The sequence below is a fragment of the Lepidochelys kempii genome, chromosome 19 (genome assembly GCF_965140265.1).
Source record: "Lepidochelys kempii isolate rLepKem1 chromosome 19, rLepKem1.hap2, whole genome shotgun sequence".
Classification (NCBI taxonomy): domain Eukaryota; kingdom Metazoa; phylum Chordata; order Testudines; family Cheloniidae; genus Lepidochelys; species Lepidochelys kempii.
The window spans coordinates 3,348,104-3,372,735 of record NC_133274.1 but is presented as its reverse complement, the minus strand read 5'-3'; the positions used below and the strand labels follow the sequence as shown (position 1 = coordinate 3,372,735).

Below are 24,632 nucleotides of genomic sequence, written 5' to 3'. Positions count from 1 at the left end.
TTCGGGATGGTGGGTTTTAGGGGGGGTGGGTACTGGGGGGCGAGTGGGGTTTAGGGAGGGGGTGTTCCGTGGAGGGGTTTGTGGGGCGGGGTTATTGGGGTCTGAGGTGGGTTTTGGGGGGGGGTTCGGGACAGACGGGATATGGGGAGGATCCGGAGGTGGGGGCTGGGTTATGGGGCGCGAGCCCCATCTCAGTGCCCCGGGCCCCCACGCAGCTGCCCGCCCGGGCTCGCCGCCGGGTTTAAAAGGCCGGAGGGGCCCCGGGGGGGGGGGCGCGCGCGCGCAAGCGCGGAGGCCGCTCTCCGGCCCAGGTGACGGCGTGCGCGCTCCCGCGCGGCGGGGAAAGAGGGCGGGGCGAGCGCGAGCCCGGAGAGGCCTCTGAACCCGGCTTCTCCAGCGGCGCGCGCGCGCGCGCGACCCCGACAGCGAGGGGGGGGATTTCGCGCGCGACCCCGCGGCGGCGGCTTCGGGGGCGCGCTCCCGGACCCGCGCCGGTTCCTGCTCGGGCTCGGTGGCACCGCAGAGGGGATTGTTTGTGCCGCCGCCGCCGCCAGGAGCCACCCGCGCCCGTTCCCCCCCCCCGCCCCGCTCCCGCCTCAGCCCAGTTCCCGGTGCCGACCCCACCCGCAGCCACCATTCCCGAGATCAAGCGATACGCGGCGGCGGCGGCGGGGCCGGGGGCGGCGGGGCCCGGGGCGGCCGGGGGGGACCGCAGTGAGGCCGCCGCCGCCGCCGCCATGGAGGCGCTGGGACCCGGTGAGCGGCGGGGGTCCCCGGGGGAGGGGGGTGGATTCTGCCTCTGGGGGTAACTTCCTCCGGTGGGGCGGGGCTCCTGGGGGAGAGTGGGGGGGGGTGACTTCCTCCACTGGGGGGGTGACTAGCTCCTGGGGGGGTAACTTCCTCCACTGAAGGGGCTCCTGGGGGAGAGTGGGGGGGGGTGACCCCCTCCCGGGGGGGGTGACTAGCTCCTGGGGGGTAACTTCCTCCACTGCGGGGGTGGGGGGGCTCCTGGGGGAGAGTTGGGGGGTAACTTGCTCCTGGGGGGGGTGACTAGCTCTTGGGGGGGGGGTAACCTCCTCCACTGGGAGGTTTGTGGCTCCCAGGTGACAGGGGAGCAGAGGGTTGGATGGTCCTCAGGTGGGCGGTGCTGGGAGGGGGAAGGGGGGGCTTGGCTTCCTCCTGGAGCTGGGGTGTGTGTGGTGTGTGTGTGTTTCCTGGTGACACTGGGTCCTGAGGAGGTTGGGGGCTTGGCTTCCTTTGCTTCAGAGGGTGCCCAGCCTCCTGGTGAGGCCTGGCTCGCACTGCAGGGAACACTTCGTCAACAAGGATTTGGGGGAGAGCCCAGGTTCAGCTGGGTGCTGGTGTGCACCCTTAATCAGAGGCCTGTCACCCTTGCCCTCTCTTCCATCAGCCCTCTCTCCAGGCCCTACATGTTGAGGGGCCCTATCGGGCTAGGGACATGAAGCTCTTTATTTGGTAGTATCCTTGCTCTTCTCCAGAGTAGTTTAAATGCATGAGGGAGGGGAAAGGAAGTTGTTTCTGCCTCCTGGGTCCAGGAGGTCCAGCACCTGATGCCAACAATCTGTGTGCTGTGCTTTAAATCCAGTTATTTTTGGCGTGTCGGGGGTGTATTCTGATATTGAGTAAAGACACTGGACATATTGCTAGCAGTGACTGATTCATAGGTGGGCGAAGGAACCCATGCAAATTTCCATTCCCCCTCTAAGTTCTGCCCACCGTAACTTTCCAGCCAGAGTATTTTCACCTTCTCTAAATGTTTTTTTTGCTGCAGTGTGTTTAATAATTTGCTAACTATATTGCAATGTGTGGTTAACCCTGTCTTCAGTTCTTAGGCCTTTCAGAAATCAGTGATACTTTCTGTTCTATACTGTTCGGTTGAGTATTTTTTTGAGTAGGTTGAGTAGGTTTTTTTCCTAATAAGAATAGGGGAGGCCATGCTACTAAAAATGCTGTGAATGTAGTGACTATTTCATTCTACTGCTATATTTGTAAGTAACAAATTGGGATATGTTTGTGCAAGATTATTGCTGGTGATCAGTGTAGAGGTCTTTCTGGCAGAGGTTATATTGACATGAAACCCAACTAAGTGTATCTCAGTGATCTGTCATTTTTAAAGAGGAACTTAAGTGGGTTGCTAAACTTTACCCGCAGATTCACTATACACTTAAAACTTTCTGCATGACTGACAGGCCACTCAGACTGCTACAGGAGTTTTTCTACTTAGACATTCCACAATATGATTTGACTTAAAAATGTAGATGAGAGTGTGTGGAATACAGCCTTAGCCAAGGAAGTGACTTTATGTCAAAGAGGAGCAGTAGTGTGATAGGTTTGAAAATTGGCGTACACACAGTACATTATGGTTGCAAATAAATTGCATAATTAGTGTAATAAAAATGCTTAACTTTTGAAGGTGGACCATTGTAGAAAGAGTTAAATCCTGGGCATTAAAACTAAAGCTGTTGGTATATGACTAAATGCCATCTTTTATTGGATGTGGAACTTGGTGAGTATTGTCATATGAGAAAAAGGTTAAAGATTAAAATGTGTGCAAGATGTATTTCTTGACCTAAGTCTGTATATCTACACCTAGGTTCCAGAATACCTATCCTATCAAGTTGATATTTTTAGGAACTAATCTACAGCGATAAGTTATTGATCTGAAGACAAAATCTTCCCTCCATTAATTCCACATCTTGGGAGATGTTTTGAAAGATCACTGTTATAGTTCTTTCTTTGAATGTTTACAGTCTGTTAATCAATGTGTGATGCAGTATAAATTCACACATTTCCAAGAGATCCTATTTCATTTGTGTAAAACTGCTTCCCCTCGGAGGTACAGTGGTTATAGGCTGGTAATACATGGCAGGAAAACTAGAGCAACAGTGTGTGGGATAGAAGTATTTCATCCTAGTGAAGTTGAATGGCCAAAATTAAAATTATGGAAACAAATTATATAAATTGTAGTGAAGCCCTGGCTTCAGATGGAAAATAGCATTTAATTTACTACTTTGTATCAGAATGAATAAGAATGATTATAAAGAGAAGATGTAATATTAACCTCCTTTCTCGACGACAAATGTCTGGAATTGTTTTGATTCCTAATTTACAAAACTTGCAAATACTGAAGAAGGTAAATGGGTAAATATAGTTGGTCATTTAATCTCTTTTAGCAGGTCAGTGCCCACAAAAGCTATACTGCTTCAGACTAATTAGCACAGGATTAATGATCGTCTCTCTGCTATCCAAACAAGCACAGCAAACTTTGATTGCGCTCGATGATTCATGCTTTTTAACTTTTTTAAAAATGAAACTATATCCTATGACAGGTTTCAGAGGAACAGCCGTGTTAGTCTGTATTCGCAAAAAGAAAAGGAGTACTTGTGGCACCTTAGAGACTAACCAATTTATTTGAGCATGAGCTTTCGTGAAAGCTCATGCTCAAATAAATTGGTTAGTCTCTAAGGTGCCACAAGTACTCCTTTTCTTTTATCCTATGACAAGCTGTCATTAGTTAAAATAACTATTTATACAAGTGCAGTGCCAAAGGTGCATATGGCATGTTTGAAAAAATCCGTGCCCCAAGGAAGCTGGTGTGCTGTTCTCCTCAACTTCAGAGAATTGATATATCAAATGGACTACATCTACTCGGAGTGTCACCCTCTAAGTACTTCAGCACTTAAAGTATTTTAGTGTTAATAATCACAAATCTATAAATAAATATTGGTAATTTAGTAGAAACTTAGAAGTCTTCCTATAAAACAAAGGTATGTGGCTTCTTGGGGTTTAGCCTTGCATGCAAAAGTTTATTGCTGCATCTCTAAGGTATAGCTGGTTCCCAGCATGTCTGCTTTCCTTCCCGCCCTCTGGGATAAATTCAGACCCTCGGTTTGTCAGCCCTTTGACTGAAAGGGATGCTGTCAACCTCAAATTTAGTCAGCTAAAAAAAGCTTTTAGAGCAGCTTCAGTTGTTAAATTTCTCAAGTTATCCTACCAATTTTTGTGGCTTTACTATTTTTCAAATGTCTTTCTCTCCTTTGTTGCTAAGACTCAAGTAGGGAAAGCTGCCTACAGAAGGGGAATAGTGAAACTGTGACTACACAGAATGCTGTCAAATGCACAAAATAAACTGGGGGGGGGTGGATTTTTTTTATTCAGTCACTTCAGTTCAAGTGTTTAAACAATAGTGAGTTTAAAAGAAATCAGACAAATTTGACTTACAAATGAGAGCCCCTTTAAATTATGTAACATTCCAGTTATAACTTATATCTTTGAGGAAACTGGCAAAACATGACATTGGCTAATTTGAGTTCAAATATGTCTTCCTTCTTGAAGCCTCTGCAAATTTTCTCAGTAGAAATAATTAAAAAAAAAAAAAAAACCCTCAGATTTTTGTAAGCTATCTTGACCAGTTCTATTAACAAGACATGACTGTCTTTACACTAATAATTTTGTTGAAAACATTTTACACTTACTGTTTCCGTTCCTTTAGGGAAAACTGCCCTCCTCACTCTCATCTTTGTGTTGGAATTTGAAATTGGCCCGAGCTTTGTTTACATTGAATAGCATTTCACTGTTAGCATGTCAACACAGCATCTTTTGTGGTAGTGGAAAGCGCAATATTTTGTGCCAGTCCTATATAAAAAAGGTATTTTTAATTTTGTATTATAGAATAAAAAAACTTCACCAATTCTGGATACTATCAATTTTCAGATAAAAATCAGACCTCTAATCACTTGATCATGCCAAGAATCTGTCATTAAAATCCTGACTCTGAGCATAATACAGCACATGGAAGCCTGTAATGGACTTAATAATAAACTCTCTATTATTCACTAATGATACTATATGTGGTGATAAGGGTATATATAGTATACAAAAGACTAAATTCCATCACAGGGCTCTGACTTCATAAATCGTGTTTACATAGGTAGATGTCTTGTAAACTAATTACAGCAGTAATGTATGTATGTTTTGGGTACATAATTCTTTTCTTCATGAAAATCATTTAGAGCTGTCAAAAGGCAATGGAGCGACTAAGGAGCACTTTCGTTTGTAAATCTTGCAACCTGAGCAAGGCACTTCAGACTTTGTTCCCTCGTCTGTCATAAGGAGCCTTCAGTTGAATTACAGCCCTATGTACAGGTGGGAGGACATTGTGTTACATGATCATTTATGATCTCAAACTTGTTTCTCTGACTTTCACAGGGCCACCAGCCAGCCTCTTCCAGCCGCCCCGCCGCCCCGGCCTAGGAACTGTTGGGAAACCCATCCGTCTCTTAGCCAATCATTTTCAGGTGCAGATCCCTAAAATTGATGTTTATCACTATGATGTAGATATCAAACCAGAAAAGCGGCCCCGGAGAGTGAACAGGTAAGGATGGCTTAATAAACACTGAAGCAGCCTCATTTTAAGGAAAGTCTGCTTTTTAGCATTTCTCCAGCTGCTGTCAAGTATAGTTTTATATATGCAATGTCGGTAATAGTTGCTGATTTAGCAATGAGCCAGGACTAGGGCTCCTAGGTGCTGTGGAAAAACAAATTCTATCCTATTCTCAGAGAAAGTTGTATTAAAAGCTTTTATAGTTGGCCTGTAGATGTAGAAAACATCGAGAAATATGTTGAGGAACAATCCTACACTGGTCTCCCAGGGGGCCAAATATTTTTTTCTGTCTATAATTTAACTAATGGTGCAATTTTGGTAGAAGCCATTTGTTCTTTGGACCAAATTTTTGTGTTCTATTCTGCACATGTGTTTGTCCTGTGTCTCTGTTCGGGGCAAAGGGGCTGCTGGCAACTTGGGTATGTGCAGAATCGGGTGCATTGTTGTCTCTGATAGCTACTGGTTTCAGGCTTGAGTGCAGTCATGGCCAATTATAATAACTGTGCTAATGCATCACTGAATTTGCCTATTCTTCAAACTAATCTATTGAACAATACCATTCCTCTTTAGGGAAGTGGTAGATACTATGGTGAGACACTTCAAGATGCAGATATTTGGTGATCGGCAGCCAGGATATGATGGCAAAAGGAACATGTATACTGCACACCCATTGCCTATTGGGAGAGATAGGGTAAGTGTTGTGGTAAACAGCTTTAATCTTCCTGTGACATGCTGCCATACCAACATTGCAATACTATGTATAGTTTATGAAGTGTGCTGGGATGAAAGGTGCAATAGAAAGAAACCTTACAGTTTAGTAGTATTTGAAAACCAAGGGCCAATAGGAATTGTGTGAAATCCAAGGATTTGGGTTCTTCAGTGGACTCTCTTCCAGGAGCTCTTATGTTTGTGAACTTGACCGTGACAGTGTAAACCAACACACTGTGGTCTGGAGGCTGCTAAGACAGATCACACTTCTTGGTGTAAATTTTTCTCAGAAGGTTGTTAAAACCACTTAAAGGGCAATACTGTTAGCTGCTTGACTATTGAATGACCTTGGAATTGTACTTTGCAGCAGATGTGCTGTTCTGGTGCGATTGGATTTGTTTAGGCAAGTACTAAGACAGGAAAGGGGTGCCACGGTGCCAATATGCTCTAGCACTGGCTACACTAGTTGCTTCCAGACCTGGTTTTGAAGTTCAGAACCAAAACAAAGTACAGTTTTCTACACTAGACTCTCAATTTTTCCCCCAATCTACTTGAAAACAAAGGCTTTTATAGCTCACTTCCTCTCTACAGACTTACGGTCTCATAGTACAGATCCTTAGTTACACATGTTAATTTACTTATATGAAGAAAAGGAGGACTTGTGGCACCTTAGAGACTAACCAATTTATTTGAGCATAAGCTTTCGTGAGCTACAGCTCACTTCATCGGATGCATACTGTGGAAAGTGTAGAAGATCTTTTTATATACACACAAAGCATGAAAAAATACCTCCTCCCACCCCACTCTCCTGCTGGTAATAGCTTATCTAAAGTGATCACTCTCCTTACAATGTGTATGATAATCAAGTTGGGCCATTTCCAGCACAAATCCAGGTTTTCTCACACACACCCCCTCCCCCACCCCCACACAAACCAAATCTTCTGCTGGTACCAGTGGGTTTGTGTGTGTCGGGGGGGGAGGGGTGAGAGAACCTGGATTTGTGCTGGAAATGGCCCAACTTGATTATCGTACACATTGTAAGGAGAGTGATCACTTTCAGATAAGCTATTACCAGCAGGAGAGTGGGGTGGGAGGAGGTATTTTTTCATGCTTTGTGTGTATATAAAAAGATCTTCTACACTTTCCACAGTATGCATCTGATGAAGTGAGCTGTAGCTCACGAAAGCTTATGCTCAAATAAATTGGTTAGTCTCTAAGGTGCCACAAGTACTCCTTGTTCTTTTTGCGAATACAGACTAACACGGCTGTTACTCTGAAACCTTACTTATATTAGTAATTTACTCATGTAAATTTACTTGAGTAAATCCAAGGCAAGGAACATTTTCATTAAAACTGAAAATTTTGAATGGAATCATTTTTTCTTAATATTAGGTTTTCTAAGACTTTTAACAGACCATCAACTTGTCTGCCTGATGATGTGATTTATATTATGGTAGCACCCAAAGTCCCAAACTTGGAGTGGAGCACAGTTCTGCTGGGTACTATCCAAAGACGCAGGAAGACAGTCAACATCCCAAAATGCTTAATCAGAAGAGACTAAAACACAGTTTAAAAGCAAAGAATAGCGGGGAAACATGACATACAAGCAAACTGACCAGGCTGATGAGACACATGACTTGTTTTAGTTCCTATTTTTAAATACATTTTTATTAATGGTGTCAGAGGTATAGAGAAGGGAAATAGTAGAAGAAGGTGAGGTAAATAGGAATAAGGGAGGAGTGGGAAGGAAGTTGAGCAGAGTGTAATGTAGCATTTATTGATCAACAGTTACCAGATATTTCAGATGCTTCCTTAGGTTTCTCACAACAAGGTCAAGGAAGTTAGTGGGCCTCTTTAAATTTACTCTTTCTGAGGATAAGCATTAACACACTGTCACCTTCCAGTCAAGCCTTACGTTTACAACTCTGTAATTTTCAACTGAAATATTTTAGTGTGTCCTCGTTCTTAATAGTATGTTGGTAGATAGAAATATATACCAAAAATTCCAGATTTGGGTGAAATCTGTGTAGATACTCAGTTTTCTGGAGAAAATAACCCTACTTTACCCTCCATTCTGAGGACCAGATGAGTGGTGGCACACTGCAATGTGAGGGAGACCCTGTAGGCTAATGGTGGAAGAGAGTACTTTTCAAGTAGCATGCTCAACCTCTGGGGAAGAACACTTTGCATCCCTTATAGATCTTTGCTTCCCTTGGTGATTTGATTGTGGTGTTGACTGGTTCCCGAGGAAGTTCAGAGCATTGACTTGAAGACTAGAGGTTAACATACCTTTACTGTGGTTTTATGGACACAAACCAGCCTCTTCCTATCAATTCTTTGGGACAAAAAGTGGGTGACTAATCATAGCGCTCTTCTTTAGTGCTTTGGTGTCACCATATAACCTCCAGTTGAAGGTAATGGCTAATACAAACAGAACCTCAGAGCAGCTTCTTGGTGTGATTAAATTACCAGGTTTCAAACTTCTCTATGTAGCTACTCTTGTTTGCTGTAGAATTACCTTAAATTATTACATCCTAGTTGAGAAACCACCTGTAGACTCAAAGCAAGTCCATGAGAATGAGTGTTGCTTAGTGTTGCGCTAGGGTATTGAGTCTGTTAATTTATGTTTGTGCTGCATCTGCTCTGATTGTTTAGGTGGATATGGAGGTGACGCTCCCAGGTGAGGGGAAAGACCAGACATTTAAAGTGTCTATTCAGTGGGTGTCAGTGGTCAGCCTTCAGCTGCTTCTGGAAGCTCTGGCAGGGCATTTGAATGAAGTTCCTGAAGACTCTGTACAGGCACTTGATGTAATCACACGACACCTTCCCTCCATGAGGTGGGTACTTTTGATTGCAAGTTTCCTAATCAGTGTGGGCTTGTATCAATCTGTTAAAATGGTGCCTATTTGCCGTTTCTCCAAACTTAAACTACACCGCTGCAAAAGCGGTGACGGGATCTGTTGTGTGACTTTTTTAATAGCGTTTTTGATTCATACTTGCATTAGAAGAAATATGGTCTGCCCCATGGCTTAAATTCTCCGCAAGTATTTCTTGGAGCCCCCGGGACTTGGGGCTTCTGCCCATGGGGCATGCCGGGGCTTGCACAAGTTTGAAAATAATTTGCCAGAGCCCTGCTCCGTTCGGCTCCAGATGAAAATTTAAGCTCTGGTCTGCCAGCAGGACGCATGGATTCTGTCTGAGGTTCTGATAGTAACTTTCTGTGGCCTTTCTAGCTGCTTTATTATCTGTAAAATTCAGATGTGTTTCATGTGTGTTAGGGCTCTCCAATCGACTCCGGTACTCCACCGGAATGAGAAACATAAGGTAAGTCGACGGGAGACTTTCTTCCGTCAACCCAGCGCGGTGTAGACACCGTAATAAGTCAACCTAAGGTACATCGACTCCAGCTATGTTATTCACATAGCTGAAGTTGCGTAACTTAAGCTGACTTAGCCCCATAGTGTAGACCTGCCCTTAGATGTAACTAACACTTGTGAAGTAGTATAGAAATACTAAGTAAATTTTTAAGCACTACTCAAATGAGTGTATAAGAAATACTGGGTTCCTACTATATATTAGGACTTGAACTTTTGGGAACCCGGGGAATACAATGAAAGGAAGAATCTAAGTCTTAACTCCTCCTGTTTCATCAGGTACACCCCTGTGGGCCGTTCCTTCTTTTCTCCTCCTGAAGGTTACTACCACCCTCTGGGAGGAGGAAGGGAGGTTTGGTTTGGATTCCATCAATCGGTCAGGCCTGCCATGTGGAACATGATGCTCAATATTGATGGTATGCAAGAACTTCTGTTTTTAATGGCATAAGAAAGTTCCTCCTCCCCCTACCTTCACCTCCTCTAGACTAAATATCCTGTCTTTCTGTTCTTAGTATCGGCGACTGCTTTCTATCGTGCACAGCCTATCATTGAGTTCATGTGTGAGGTCCTGGACATTCAGAACATCAATGAACAGACCAAGCCTCTTACAGACTCCCAGCGTGTTAAGTTTACCAAAGAAATCAGAGGTAAATGAATAGTTTAAAAACTGCTGGTGCAAAATATTGGAAGCCCGTGAGCGTATTAAGTTGTGCTACCAGAGTTCACAGGTTGCAGACACTGGAAACTGGCCTATTCCTTGTCACTCATCTTTCCGAGTTGAAAGTAAATCTTAGCGGTGGTAATAAGTTGACTGTGTCTGATTTTTATTTTGGTGGCTTTTGTCTTGGGTTTTCAGGTCTAAAAGTAGAGGTTACCCACTGTGGCCAGATGAAGAGAAAATATAGAGTTTGCAATGTTACCAGGCGACCGGCGAGCCATCAGACGTATGTACACAATCTCCTCTATAAAGTGAAAGCTATTGGAGATGCTAAGTGCCTTATTTCTACAAGGGTAGCTGGCTCAGGAGTCAAAATATCCATGTGACTTTTAAAAGAATTCTTAATTTTACGAGACTGGAACAACGGCAGTGGATTTGGGCTACAACTGTAGTTTCTCCACAAGATGAATAATTAGAGAGATGCCTTGGCTTTTAAAATGTGTCTCTAAAGCCCTAATTTTTTAACTTGGCTTCAAGTCCAATGCCCATTGACAATCTCTTTTATACATACATTTACATAAAGAGAAATAATAACTATAGAAAATGGGCATTTTCAGGGCTTTCAAATATATTCTCTATATCATTTTTTAAAAATTAACCACTTCATTGCGAAGCGTAATCAAAGCAGTGCATTTTTTTTAATAGGTTCCCTCTGCAGCTGGAAAATGGACAGGCTATGGAGTGTACAGTAGCTCAGTATTTTAAGCAAAAGTACAGTCTGCAGCTGAAGTATCCTCACCTTCCGTGTCTCCAAGTGGGACAGGAACAGAAACACACTTACTTACCACTTGAGGTAAAGAGTCTGATAACTTTTAACTGGCACTGCATTGTGACTTACACCCCTTGTTTCAGAGGCGATAAGCCATCTCTAATTCCGTTGCTGTGTAGGTATGTAACATTGTGGCAGGCCAACGATGTATCAAAAAGCTAACAGACAATCAGACATCAACTATGATAAAGGCAACTGCAAGGTCGGCACCAGACAGACAGGAAGAAATCAGCAGACTTGTGAGTAGCTGTGGTTCAACTTTATAGAAAATAGTCAGAAGATTTTTCCCTTCCCCTTCAAACATTTTTTCTGATACAAAATTTTCAAGTTGCGTGTGTCACATTTTTTCACTATAGATGGGTTTTGTGTATATCTTTCAAATGGTTTCCATTTGAAAAATTGTACCAAAATCCATAGAATTTCTGATCCCTTTTAGGTTCCTCTGTATAAGCAGACTAGCCAAGAACAGAAGAAGCTGAAGTTTTTTTTTCCCTTTTAGTGTAAGCCAGTGGTCCTCAAACTTTTCGGCTCTCACCCTCCCCTTAGCAGTAATAGAATGTGTCCGCGTCCCACCTCCACGTGCCAGGAGTGGAGTCATGGCCAGGCTGCAGCCGGGAGCAGGGGCCACAGCTGAGGCCAGGGGCAGAGCAGAGCTGGGTGGCACTCCCAGCCTCTGCCACACACCCCTGGACATTCCTCCACGTGCCCCACAGTTTGGGGACCGCTGACATCAGGGGATATGGCTTGAGCCACTCTGTACTGCTTGTGCTAATAACAGCCACCTGAAATACTGTGTGTGGGTATGATGAGGTTCTCCTGATCTCCAGGTGAAGAGTAACAGTATGGTAGGTGGACCGGATCCATATCTGAAGGAGTTTGGCATTGTGGTCCATAACGAAATGACAGAGTTAACAGGCAGAGTATTGCCAGCACCGATGCTGCAGTATGGAGGCCGGGTGAGTTCTTGGTATCTGTTGTAAAATAGCTTGTTGTAAGAAACAGACTCGTGAAGCGTTAGCCGGTATTTTGTAATTTAAAAGTTCACTTGTACACAAACCTATAGAGAATACTACTGACTGCCTTATCAACCTGAGCATAGTTTTTAATTTTTAAGTTGTCTTTTGTCTTTGACTTTATCTAGAACAAGACAGTAGCTACACCAAACCAGGGTGTTTGGGACATGAGAGGGAAACAGTTCTATGCTGGCATTGAGATTAAAGTTTGGGCTGTTGCCTGCTTTGCACCTCAAAAACAATGCAGAGAAGACTTGCTCAAGTGAGTATCTTTGTACTACCAGCAGTTATGATATAACATGCTATATAACATGATATGATAAAACATCCACTAGGATGGTCTAGATAATATTTAGCCCTGCCTTAGTGCAGGGAACTGGACTAGATGACCTATTGAGGTCTATTCTAGTCCTTCATTTCTATGATAACTTGATGTGAACACATCTAACGCAGTAAAAGCAGGAAATCCTTCCCTGTAGTAGCTTAAGTATTTGCAACTTGAAGGTGGGGAATAACCAAGTCTGTAACCTGATTTGGTTAACTTTTGTAAACTGTTAAACTAGGAAAAGGATTAAGGTGCTCATATAGCCACTGAAATGCTATCTTTGGAGAAGGCAACTGTCTATATGGCTCTGCTTTTTTCCTCCCACTGCCTGCATTTGGCCTATGTTTCTCTTCTGACTGTTGGTCCCTTTGTTTTCCTGACTTGCTTTTCACTTGCTCCTCATTCTTGAACAGCTTCCCAGTCAACATGTACCAAACTCCTTCCGTCTCCTCCAAAAGTTCTAAGTACCATCTTGGTTCATTATCCATATAGGCTTTCAGACGGTATACTCTTGATGCCAGAGAGTCCAAGTTAGAATATCCTTCATGTTGTAAAGCACTGTAGTAGTGCAGAGAGCGGGATGTACTTATTGAGCTATTCAGTGTTTGTGTAACGTTCTACTGAACTCACTTCTTACAGAGTTCAAATTTCTTTATTTTTAGATATAAATGAAACTCATTATTAACATTGTGTAGCTAAACCAGACTGTTAAATGTTTAGTACCGTAAATATGTGTGACACTTTACATAACATAGAATAAGACATTGTCCTTTGTTTTCTCTGTTAATATTACATAGAATACTAAATTTTTGAGGGTTTTGGTGCTTCATTTTAGGGATTCAGGAGGGAAGGGAGATTACTATAAATGTCAAACTGTTTCAGATTGGATTGTTAGAGAGGACTGGCTTAAATCTGCAAAAGCAAGGAAGCTGAGTATCTGGAGAACCTTGCTTGACTAACTGTATTATGAGTATTGCAGTGGTTTCATACCATGGCTACTTTAAATGTATGTGCTGGAGTATTTCTGCTCATTATGAGATCTGTGCAATATAAGGGCCCAGTGGAGTTGGTCATGTTGGGGGGGATTTAAGACAACTATTTACCTACTTCTGTAGTATACAAAATGAACACAACTAAATGTTTAATGAGTCTGCTCCTTTGGTAATGTTGAATTCTCTCTCTTTTGCTTGGTACAGACAAGTCTGTTTGAGGCATTAAATCTCCATTAATGCACTTATTATGGTACCTGCAGCAATCTCCTTGCGCCAATAATTCCTTGACCTGGGTGTGCATTATATATTTCATGTTCTTATAGGTTCTGTGTGCAATGACGCAGGGTTAGCTGATTTTGGAACAATAACTGAATTTCCTGTATGTGCATTTTAATTCTAACTGTAATTATTGCATTAAGTTGCTATTTAACATCTTGCTGCAGTTTCAGTTTACAGAAGTAATTTCCCGTCTTAAAGCAATACTATCCAACAGTTTAACAATCACTGAGTTTTAGTGGTGGGTGTAGTGATATGATAAAAATAGGAAAGTCCCACCAAATAAACTGTGGCTTTTGTTAATGTGGGACTCAAATGTGATTGTCTGCATGCAAAACTCCTGTTGACTTCAGAGAGTTACCTGTGTGTAAGGACTTCAGGATAAGCCCCATTATTGTTAAGCCAAATTTCTTCAGATATGCCAAAGGCACCTGTCCTTGGTGAACCATCTATGGCTGGTTCAGGTTTCTATGATTGTGCTCATGTAACTCATGTGGCTGAGAGGACACTTGAACAATTGCAGTGTGAAGACCTGAAAAGTTTCTCTTGAGTCAAAACTGGAACTGTGCTAGTGAAGGTCTAAGTTGGGTATAATATTAAAGAGAATTTTAGCAGTATAAAACTGACCATGCAATGGAATAGTGTAGAGCAGGGGTTCTCAAACTGGGGGTCATGAGGTTATTATGTGGGGGGTCGTGAGCTGTTAGCCTCCCACCCAAACCCCGCTTTGCCTCCAGCATTTATAATGGTGTTTAAATATATAAAAAAGTGTTTTTAATTTATAAGGGGGGGGGTCGCACTCATAGGCTTGCTGTATGAAAGGGGTCACCAGTACAAAAGTTTGAGGATCACTGGAGTAGAAGATAACGTGCCCAGAGGACTGAAATGACTGAAACTGTGTGGACTGATTTGCCAAAAGCTCTAATACTTCGTTTGTTTTATAGGAGTTTCACAGACCAGCTACGCAAGATCTCCAAGGATGCGGGAATGCCAATCCAAGGCCAGCCATGTTTCTGTAAATACGCACAAGGTGCAGACAGTGTGGAGCCGATGTTCAAACACTTGAAGTTGACCTATGTTGGACTGCAGCTCATAGTAGTGATTCTTCCTGGAAAGACACCTGTGTATGGTATGGAAAGGAGATTATAAAGTTAACTCACTGTACATCATCTGTACTTAAAGGTGCATAATGATGAGATGGGTAAGGAGTAGCAATGCCTTTTTCTGTGATGGGTTTTCTAGAGGTTGGTTAATATCTCTTTACTTCATAATTGTACAGATATAGTTACAAAGAGTGGACTCATTCACTGTTGAATCTTTAGACCCTTGACCTACTTTTCAGATGTCTTACAAGGGGGAGGTAGGGGAGCATTGATGCTTCTGATAATCAGAATCACCTTGCTTTTCTGTTGCAGCTGAGGTTAAGCGTGTTGGTGACACTCTCTTAGGAATGGCCACGCAGTGTGTTCAGGTGAAGAATGTGGTAAAAACCTCACCCCAAACTCTGTCCAATCTTTGTCTGAAGATAAATGCAAAGCTTGGAGGGATCAACAATGTTCTTGTACCTCATCAAAGGTTAGATCAAATTTAAAGCTTTAATGAAGGCCTAATGATTATTTTGGTCTGCTTTTTAGTAACTAGAACGGTACCGTTCCAAACAATGGGTGGGTTAGAAATCTTCTGTAGCTGTAGATGCTTGTGTATTAAATGGGACAAGCGATGATGCCTTCTGTTTTAGAACTGAAGCCGCACAACATGCTGTGTTTATACATTGTGCCTTAGGACAAAGCCTGCCTTGGGGGTCAGACTTGTCCAGCAATGTGGCTGGACAGGAGACAAAGGCTGGAGTAAAATAAAATGAAAAGATGGGAGAGCTCTAAAATTCTCAAGTCCCATCAGTGTTGGTCTTCTGTTAGCACATGACCATTTTCTGAATTGCATTGGGAATGGTCACCCATCTTGTGACGACATGTTTCCCCTTCTTCCTCTATAACAGGGGTGGCCAACCTGAGCCTGAGAAAGTGCCAGAATTTATCAATGTGCCTTGTCAAAGAGCCACAGTAATACGTCAGCAGCCCCCCATTAGCTCCCCCCTGCTCCCAGCACCTCCTGCCCACTGGCAGCCCTGCCGATCAGTGCCTCCCCACACCTCCCGATCAGCTGTGTCGAGGCATGCAGGAGGGTGAGGAGCAAGGGCATAGCAGGCTCAGGGAAGGGGGTGGAAAGGGGTGGAGTGGGGGCAGAGCCAGGGGTAGAGCAGTGAGCACCCCTCAGCACATTGGAAAGTTGGCACCTGTAGCTCCAGCCTATACAAGGATGGCCTCATATTCACGTCTGAAGAGCCACAGGTTGGCCACCCCTGGTCTAGAACCAGTGATGTGTAGTAAACTATCTAGACCTACAGTTTGATGGATGACTACATCCAAAATTGTCCTCTAGCAAGAAACCTATTTTTCTTGCTGCTTTGTTACATACGGAGCACGTAGTCAAACTGGCTGTGATTCCTGATCAGACACCTGTTGTCTTTATCACAGACCTCACTTAGCTTTGTAGTAAACTGTAAAGCCTGTTCTGTTGCTCATTTCCACTAACCTCCCTGAATAACCCCCACTCCCTTTATGTCTCTCTATTCCTGCTTCTGTGTCCTTATCCTTCCACCTTCCCATCTAAGTATCTCCTTAAATACCCTACTTCTGGGAGGCCTGTACTCACTAGTTCTTCCCTTCTTGTAGTGCTCTTCTAATAAGTGAGAGAAAGTGGGGAGGTGAGTGAATTGTGGCAGATTAAACTTTAACTTTCAGCCATCTGCACCTCTTCTCTCCCCCCCACCCTTTTTTTTTTCTTTTTTGGCACTTCCCTTTTCACTTCCTTTGTCTGTTCTCTCTAGATTGCAAGCTGTTTGGGGGCAGGGACTCTCCTGTAAAAAATACCTGGCAAGTTTTCAGTTGTTAAGGATATTTCAGATCTACTTGTCTAATCTTTCCTTGTTAGATGACTTGCTACATTTAACTCTTTTCCTTCCTTGCTTTTGACTAAGCCTTCTTTAAATTGAACAGGCCCTCTGTGTTCCAGCAACCAGTGATCTTCCTGGGAGCAGATGTCACTCACCCTCCTGCTGGGGATGGAAAGAAGCCATCTATTGCTGCTGTGGTAGGCAGCATGGATGGCCACCCTAGCCGCTACTGTGCTACAGTGCGTGTGCAAACCTCCCGTCAGGAGACTTCCCAGGAGTTACTGTACAGTCAGGAAGTGATCCAGGACCTGACTAACATGGTACGAGAGCTGCTGATCCAGTTCTACAAATCTACTCGCTTCAAGCCCACACGGATCATTTACTACAGAGGAGGAGTTTCAGAGGGACAGATGAAACAGGTATTTTTTAATGACATTTCTTTGGGGCTGAATGAAGTCTTGCCATTGAGAATCTAAATGGTATTGGCAAATGAACCCCTACTGGAGGGGGAGACTGCTTAATGGATGGCACCCTGGCACGCATGGCAGCCTGAGCTCACCTTTATCTACATCAGCTGTTTAGATGAAGATTCTTACGAACATTTCTCCTCAGAGAGTGGCTTGATGGTGCTAAGCTTCAGTTTTGAAACACCTAGACCCTGTAGAACCAGAGGCTTGAATCTTGTGAACATCAAGACAGCCCTTTGTATAACACTTGGGGAAAGGTAGACTGAGTGTAGGTGATCAGATCTGGAAGTCTTTAGGGTGAGAGACTCTCGACAAGAGGTCTTGTCTGCTCCATGCGGGTGCTAAAAATCCAATCCTGCTTTCTGGAGGAGCTGGGTTTGCTCTGGGTTACTCAAGGTTAAAGTTCTCCTCCTCTCCATTGTGAGTGAAATATTGTAGCTAATAGGCTGCTGCCCTCCACCCCAAAGACGGCTCTGTTATTGAGGCTGTTTTATAGCTAGAGAAATACACTATTGGATCCTTTTGGGGTGAATGTAAATGTAAGGTAACTTAGTTGATCAATTCATACCTTAAACTCAGTTGTTGTTTTTTTTTAAATCCTATTTAATGTAAGAATGAGGCTTAATCAAACCTGAAGGACAAGGATTTATTTTTTATCAATCTTCATATAAGCAACATTTTAAATTTTCCTTTTGCTTTCCCCCTCAGGCATGCACACAATTAATTGTGCTTTGAACTGTACTGTTGTGAAATTGCATCTGTTCAGAGAAACCAATGAGAATACTGTCCTGCATACTGAATTCATCACTTGTACTTCTAGGTAGCTTGGCCAGAATTGATTGCAATCCGGAAGGCTTGTATCAGTTTGGAAGAAGATTATAGACCAGGAATAACCTACATTGTTGTGCAGAAAAGGCATCACACTAGACTCTTCTGTGCTGACAAAACTGAAAGGGCAAGTAATGTTGTTGCATACATAAGTGAAGGAATTGTGTAGAAATGCGAGAACAGCTGGCTGGGGATGATGTCCAGTTTACTTACCAGAGTAGTGGAATGATTCTACTCTACAGTAAGCAGTGTTTCTAAGCAAATCAGGATCTTGTGGCAGGGTGATCCTTGGCACCAAATTGGGGGTCTGAAAACTTGCCTACTTTGTCTCTAAATATGCGTGAGTCTTGTTCATTTCACAAAACTGCCATCTCTTCTCAGGAAAGTTCCTGGATTTAAGAATGTATGTGTATTGCAGGTCCCAGTGAAAGGGTCTGAGCAGGGGTGGCGTTGGGAACTTTATATTCAAATTAAACTTTCAGTGAAAGCTTGTGTTGTGCCTGGATTATCCAGTTTTAGGCCTACTCCCACCGATAGTTATAATGGTGCTACCAACAGCCCTGTTTTAAATATATACTGACTGGCATGGGAACCACATTTTTACTGTTAACACTGCTCAAGTCTAGGAGGTTAGGCACATAGAGGAGCTTATAGCAAGGTTCCCAGAAAATGACGCACCATGTTGCGACCTTTGTTTAATCCTTAGTGTGGAAAAGAGCTTAGTATTTCCTCACTTTCATAAGCGCTACATTCACCAGAAACTTAAAGTAAGTCCGTCCTGGCAGGGCTGCATAAGGGACACCTGCAGAAGTAAATGTACTAATTACAATCTTTTTCCAAACAGGTGGGTAAAAGTGGTAATGTACCAGCAGGCACTACTGTGGACAGCACCATCACGCATCCCTCTGAATTTGATTTTTACCTCTGTAGCCATGCAGGAATTCAGGTAATCTTCAGTCTGCGCCAGACTTGTGCTGTTGGGAGCAAAATCTCCATTGGGAGCTGTCGTCACTCACGGATGACATCATCACCTGTTTACAGTTTGAGCAGACTTGCAGGTCTATCAGTTTTATTTAACACATGATGAATCGGTGCTAAGATTCTGATATATCACTTGAATATAAATCTCTCTAGAAACTGCTTCTCAGTTTCGGTTGAATGATACTGATTCAAGAAGTCTCTAGAGCTCCATCTGCCTTAGATGGATATAATCCAGTTAAACAAGTATTTGCCTCCTTCACCAGGGTACCAGCCGCCCATCTCACTATCAGGTCTTGTGGGATGACAACTGTTTCACTGCAGATGAATTGCAGCTGCTAACCTACCAGCTGTGTCACACGTATGTCCGCTGTACAAGATCCGTCTCCATTCCAGCTCCTGCATACTATGCCAGGCTGGTAGCATTTAGGGCAAGATATCATCTTGTAGACAAGGATCATGATAGGTAAGGAGTGAGAGGCTTCTGTCTCTTTTTATAGTAGACTGTTCAACATGTCTAAAAAGATCTGTTTTACTTGTAAGTGAAGAATAAAATCTTGATAACTCTTCTTCCTTTCCCTTGATACCAATCACTGATTTGAACTGGCCTTCTGTGTGAAACAATTTGGTGAGTTCTCAGTCTAGTCCTACCTCAAACAGCAATGTCTGACCGTGTTGAGAGGCTAAGAATTGATTGGGGCATGGAGACAGCGTCGCTCTTCTTGTTAACTGGGATCCTTCCAGTTCAGGGGCAGGAAATTTGGCAGAGCTGTGCAGTGCTCTGTGTCTGCCCTGGGCAGATATAGCAGATGTAGCTCTCCAGGATTGTCAGTCTGACAGCAAAGTCACTAAAAGTCATTAAAAAAAATGTAGCCTTTCTCAGTAGCCTGGATATGCCTCATAAAGCCAAACTATCAAATTTGGTGGTTAGTTCTTATGCATTTCTATTTTTTTTTTTGTTTGTTTAATTGGATGGTTAACAGCCATGGGAAGAACTGAAGCTGAGGTCAGAAGAGTCTTTACTTATTACAGCAACACACTTGTGTGGTTTTTTTAGATCATTACACTTTCCGTTAGCACAGTGTGAGCTTTTTTTTCCCCAATCTTATTCATTATGGAAAAAATTAATATTTTTCTTTATGTAAGTTTGAAAATGTAACTTCAACTGTTCTACCTCCCTTTGCCCTTGAATGGGTTTTTATTCGAGTTACTGCAGCTAAAGCACTGTAGCAGGAAGTTAGGTTTTCCTCCTCTCCAGCTCCTTGTGCACTTGGGAGGAGTCCTGAAACTGAGTTTCTGGCGACTCTTGTTCACTAAAGATCCCTTAGTACTTTTCAGGTGGTGTATTTGAAGCAGCATTGGCCAGAAGACATATAGGTCCAAATGCCAGGAATGCCTCTAACCCAGGTTTACTATGGACTCCCTCAGGCTTTGGGCAAGTCACTTCACCTCTGTTTTCCCATCATTACAAAGGAGATACTTAGCTCACACGTGTTGGTAGGAATTAATGTTGGTGAAGCACTTTGAAATCCTTGGATGAAAGGTGCTGTAGAAGTGATGATTGTTGGACTAAAATGGAATGTGGTCTAAAGACTTAAGTAAACTATACTAATGGAAGATTCCTCTCTGCACTAATCTGTATGTGGATAACTCATGATCAGCTACTGGCCTAAGTAAGTCTGGTCCTGGAGCACTATCTCTGTAGTCAGAGATAGCAGGTACAGAACCTTGAGTAATGAACGGTTTAAGTGTGTTCGTTTTTGTCCCATTGTACATAGCCCTTTAAATGTGTCTGCATCTTTACAGTGCTGAAGGCAGCCACGTGTCGGGACAGAGCAATGGCCGGGATCCCCAGGCTCTGGCAAAGGCAGTGCAGATCCATCATGATACCCAGCATACAATGTATTTTGCCTGAGTCCATCTGGGAAGACGAGGCAGAACCGGCAACCCACGCAGTCCTGAAATGTTTTGAACGCCTACTGCTTATAGCTAGGTCTCAGTCTATTTCAGACAGTGTACTACCAGCAGCTCTGAACAGTCGCACTGAATCTACACTTCACAGCAAAGTCTGATGCACCAACACAATTGAGCCATTTGTTTTGTTGTTTTAAGTAATAGAAATTCATGAACTGTCTTTTCTGATGCATTGGACTGAATTTTTACCTCAAAGCGCAAAAGGCCGATCGTCCTGAAATTTTTAAAAGACTTGGCATGAAAGATTTTTATTGAATATTTTGCTAGCTATGGTTTTTAAGTTATCTCCTCATCCCACTAGTTTATCAAGATGACGAATTCCCTGTCTTCATGCACTGCTTAGTAAGTATGCATATTATGGCGAAACATGTTACTCCAATTCAGTGTAACCATTCTATTGTGTGGGGCCATAGATATTTTTTTTAATGGAGATTTTAGATTTCACTACTGTAAATGCCTTTTAACAAACATTAACTTTCACAGGTATTGCAGGTTTTTGTCAGTTTTACTAGTTATCTTTTTAATCTCTGCAGACTTGGGCTGCAAAGCAATTGCACTATACTACGGATTCAGCTAGGTGGTTCTTGTTCTGTGAATGTGTAACATAACCAGAGAGTGATGCCTGGCAGCAGGTTGTAATTATGATGGTTACAAATAATACTGCCGTGATATGGTAACAAGTACTGAACCATTTCCCCTTCTAAAAATGATAAAATATTTTAAAAAAATTAGCTTTTAGATATTTTTCAAACTTTTACAAAAGTGCCCACTTTATGCTGCTGTGTGGTTTGATAAATCTAAGTGATTTTAAAACTTTTCTCATAGAAGGTTTAACTTTGGCAATAAATTTTTTTTAAGCCCCCCTGACAGTGTAAAATTCTAGCTGAGGATTGTGCATGAGTTTAACCAACCTTCTTGTGTAATTTTCTGAACACACAATTTGGCAGTTTCTGAAACTAATCAGAAAAGACGCACTTCCATGGGTTTTTTTAACAATTATTTTTAACTGTTTTATATTCACTGTTGGTGTCCTGTCTACCACTTTTTTTTATAAGCTTGGAAATTGGGTGTTATATGTCGGAAAGGCTCGCCAATCTGTACAGTTCTAAGTGTATTGTGTGACCGTAGCAACCTGAAGCCTGGTACCAGCATTTTAATCCCTTTTTTTTTCCCCCTTCCCCCCTGGAAATCTAGGTTGCTCTCACAATTGCATTTAACAGCATGTTTAAAAAGTTTAAATCAAATATATTCTGTCCCGGACAAGGAATTAGTTGTTTTTATTTGCTTGGCTTTTTTCAGCTAAAATGTATAAAAAGGAAGAGGGACTTGGCTTCACTTAATACTTTTGGAACTCACAAACCTAGTACATTGAGAATAGGTTTCTTTTAGTGTTAACATGAGTTAACAGAGACTAAAATCTTACTCTGAGATTCAGCATAGCTAACGTTGCACCACTGCAGAAGCTAAGATAAGTTTGAAAAGTCACCAGCTATTGCACTGTGGTCTCTGCCATTGGTGTGGGGTTTGCTGCTAAGTTGTGTGTGGTTCCTAAGCTTGGAAACCAGCCCTCTCAAAAGCTCAGCAATATGAAATGCTGTTTTTTCCTTCAGTCTTCTAAATAAGCTTGTACATAAAATAAAGTTTACATTTTTAAATGCTGTCTTTTCAGTTATACCTGAATAAGCTGAAGTTTGTCTTCAAGACAGTTTCTATAACCTACTTTCAGAGTAGTATGCCTCATTAAAATTAGTTTAAACTTTTTCTGTTGGAAAATGGGACTGGAGCAAGCTCTGCTCCTGGCATATAGTGTGGACAGGTTTAGATAAGGTTCTTTTTAATTTGTTAAACTTTTTTTAAAGAATACCTCACTTGGATAATAATCAGGACATGTGGGTGGGAGACTGACTGCTGCTTCAGCTAGACGGCTGCTTTTCTTAATACTTGTTCAGGGAGAATACAAAAAAACCTTTTAGAATGAACTTTGACCCAATCTATGGTGAATTTTGGCACCTTGAAGAGAAATTGAGCACCCTTTAGCTTATAGGATCAAAGATCACTGTGGGTTCATGCACTAGGCAAGAATGTGACTGATTAGTCAAGGGTGGATAAGACTGAGATTTAATTTTTACCACCAGATAGTTGTCCAGTGCCAAGCACTCCTAGTTCAGATTGAATGAAATGAGAGCCTCTTATCTGCTTGCCTGCAATTAGCCTGAATATTTAACCTCAAACTGTACAGATTATTAGACCTTATTAGCTCTGGGAAGCGTGGCAAGAACTTTCTAACTCAGTCCTGTGTTAGAACATCACAGGAATAAAATACAGGTAAGGGTACAGTGTTGTCACTTGGAGAGGTAGAGAGAACCGAAGAGCATTCTAGATTTAGAATTGTCATTGAAGGGTGCGTCTTTTGGGAGGTTAGAACTGCAAGATCAAAGTTGCAGCAATATTATTGTATACAGTTCTGAAAGCTGAGTGGTGAGGTGCAGCTCGATGATCTCAATTACCCCTTGGGACTGACTGAATCGTTATGCATGTGTCAATCAATGGGAAGATGTGCATTCTGTAGCTGTAGTTCTTAGGGTGTTTGGTTTTTTATAAATAAAGCCTGTTGGCCACTGTTTAGCTATGTGGTGTGGAAGATTTTAAATGTAGCAAAGTTTAATGAGTTGGGGGCAGGGGCAGTTGACAGTAAAGATTAGCAGAAACCCCACTTTTGAACCAGTTCTGCTTTCTTTGTAAACGGTTGGATTCTGAACAAGCTCTAGAAGGAACCAGTTGGCCTGTCTCACAGTCAGACGGGAACAACTTATTTATTCTTACTGTAAGTTCTACAGTTTAGTGTAGTGCCTGTGGGTGCATCCAAAGGGCATAAAAGGCTGTGATCGACAGGCAACCATGCTTCTTCGGCCTGGTCTGCACTAGAAAATGAGGTCGGTTTCACCGCATCACTCGGAGCTGTGAAAAATCGACACCCCTGCAGGACGTAGTTCAGCTGACCTGTCGACAGCACTAGGCGGATTGGGAAGCGTTCTTTCGCCAGCATAGGGAGCGTCTGTACAGAAAGACGGCTGCGGTGCCGCTGTAGCGTTTCAAGTGTAGACCAGCCCGCGCAGTACGTATCTTGTTCCAGACAAATTTCAGAGCTTATTTATCGATATCAAAAGTCTTGCCCGACACATGGGCAAAGGCATCATCTTGTTCAGATAGTGTTTAACAACATTTCTCTCTCTCCCCCCCCACCCCACCCCACCCCCCGCCCCAACTCCCTTTGTGGATGTGCTGTAGGATTTTTCTTGCTCAATAGCAAGGGAGTAGCTCTACTTTCATTTTAAGAAAGCAGAGTTTGGAGGGCATTGTATCAATACTGTTTCAACTGCAAGGTTTTTTCCTTGTGAAATTTGAGGAAAGATCTTGTAATATCACAGATTTTCTTATACCTTGCTATTGACATTTTCATGATATTTCTATGTCTAGAGGCTGAAACTTCAATGTAAAATGTTTGCATTTGTTCATTTTGACTTATGATGTAATTTTTGTTTCTATATTGTTAGACTTGTAATGTTTAAAATTGTATTTTATTAAATTTGGACTGGATGTATGTCTATAGCAATACGAGGTACTCTTTCTAAACGGTTATGGGTGGGTTAGCAGCCCCATGTTGCGATAAGATGCTGGTCGTGTACAATTTGCAATGTATTTTTTTTAGCCTGCAGGGATATTTTGTGTTCATGTGTCCAAAAAAATAAAAAATTGGCATTCTTGTGCCAAATGTTCTGTTTTTTTCCTTGTTGGTATATAATAAAAATGCAGTGTACAGAATCAGCAACAGTTATTGTTGCTTGTAAACAAA

The 24,632-nt window shown here is 42.5% G+C and overlaps 1 protein-coding gene across 4 annotated transcripts; it reads left to right on the top strand.

The window, feature by feature from the left end:
* The first annotated feature begins 355 nt into the window (after positions 1-355).
* LOC140900577 (protein argonaute-4) lies at positions 356-24,632 on the top strand. 4 transcript variants are annotated; one of them, XM_073318081.1, is made up of 18 exons: positions 356-756; positions 5,230-5,395; positions 5,975-6,095; positions 8,768-8,949; positions 9,766-9,902; positions 9,999-10,133; positions 10,343-10,430; positions 10,850-10,997; positions 11,093-11,212; positions 11,801-11,929; positions 12,115-12,248; positions 14,524-14,708; positions 14,995-15,154; positions 16,636-16,951; positions 17,820-17,954; positions 18,672-18,773; positions 19,072-19,271; positions 20,612-24,632. In XM_073318081.1, exons 1-18 carry the CDS (start codon positions 738-740, stop codon positions 20,718-20,720), a joined length of 2,586 nt encoding a protein of 861 aa, XP_073174182.1. In that variant the 5' UTR covers positions 356-737; the 3' UTR covers positions 20,721-24,632. The 4 variants fall into 4 exon arrangements, with proteins under 4 accessions (XP_073174182.1, XP_073174183.1, XP_073174184.1 ...); XM_073318080.1 differs by lacking the exon at positions 356-756 and having other exon boundaries at positions 3,748-5,395; XM_073318082.1 differs by lacking the exons at positions 356-756; positions 11,801-11,929 and having other exon boundaries at positions 3,747-5,395.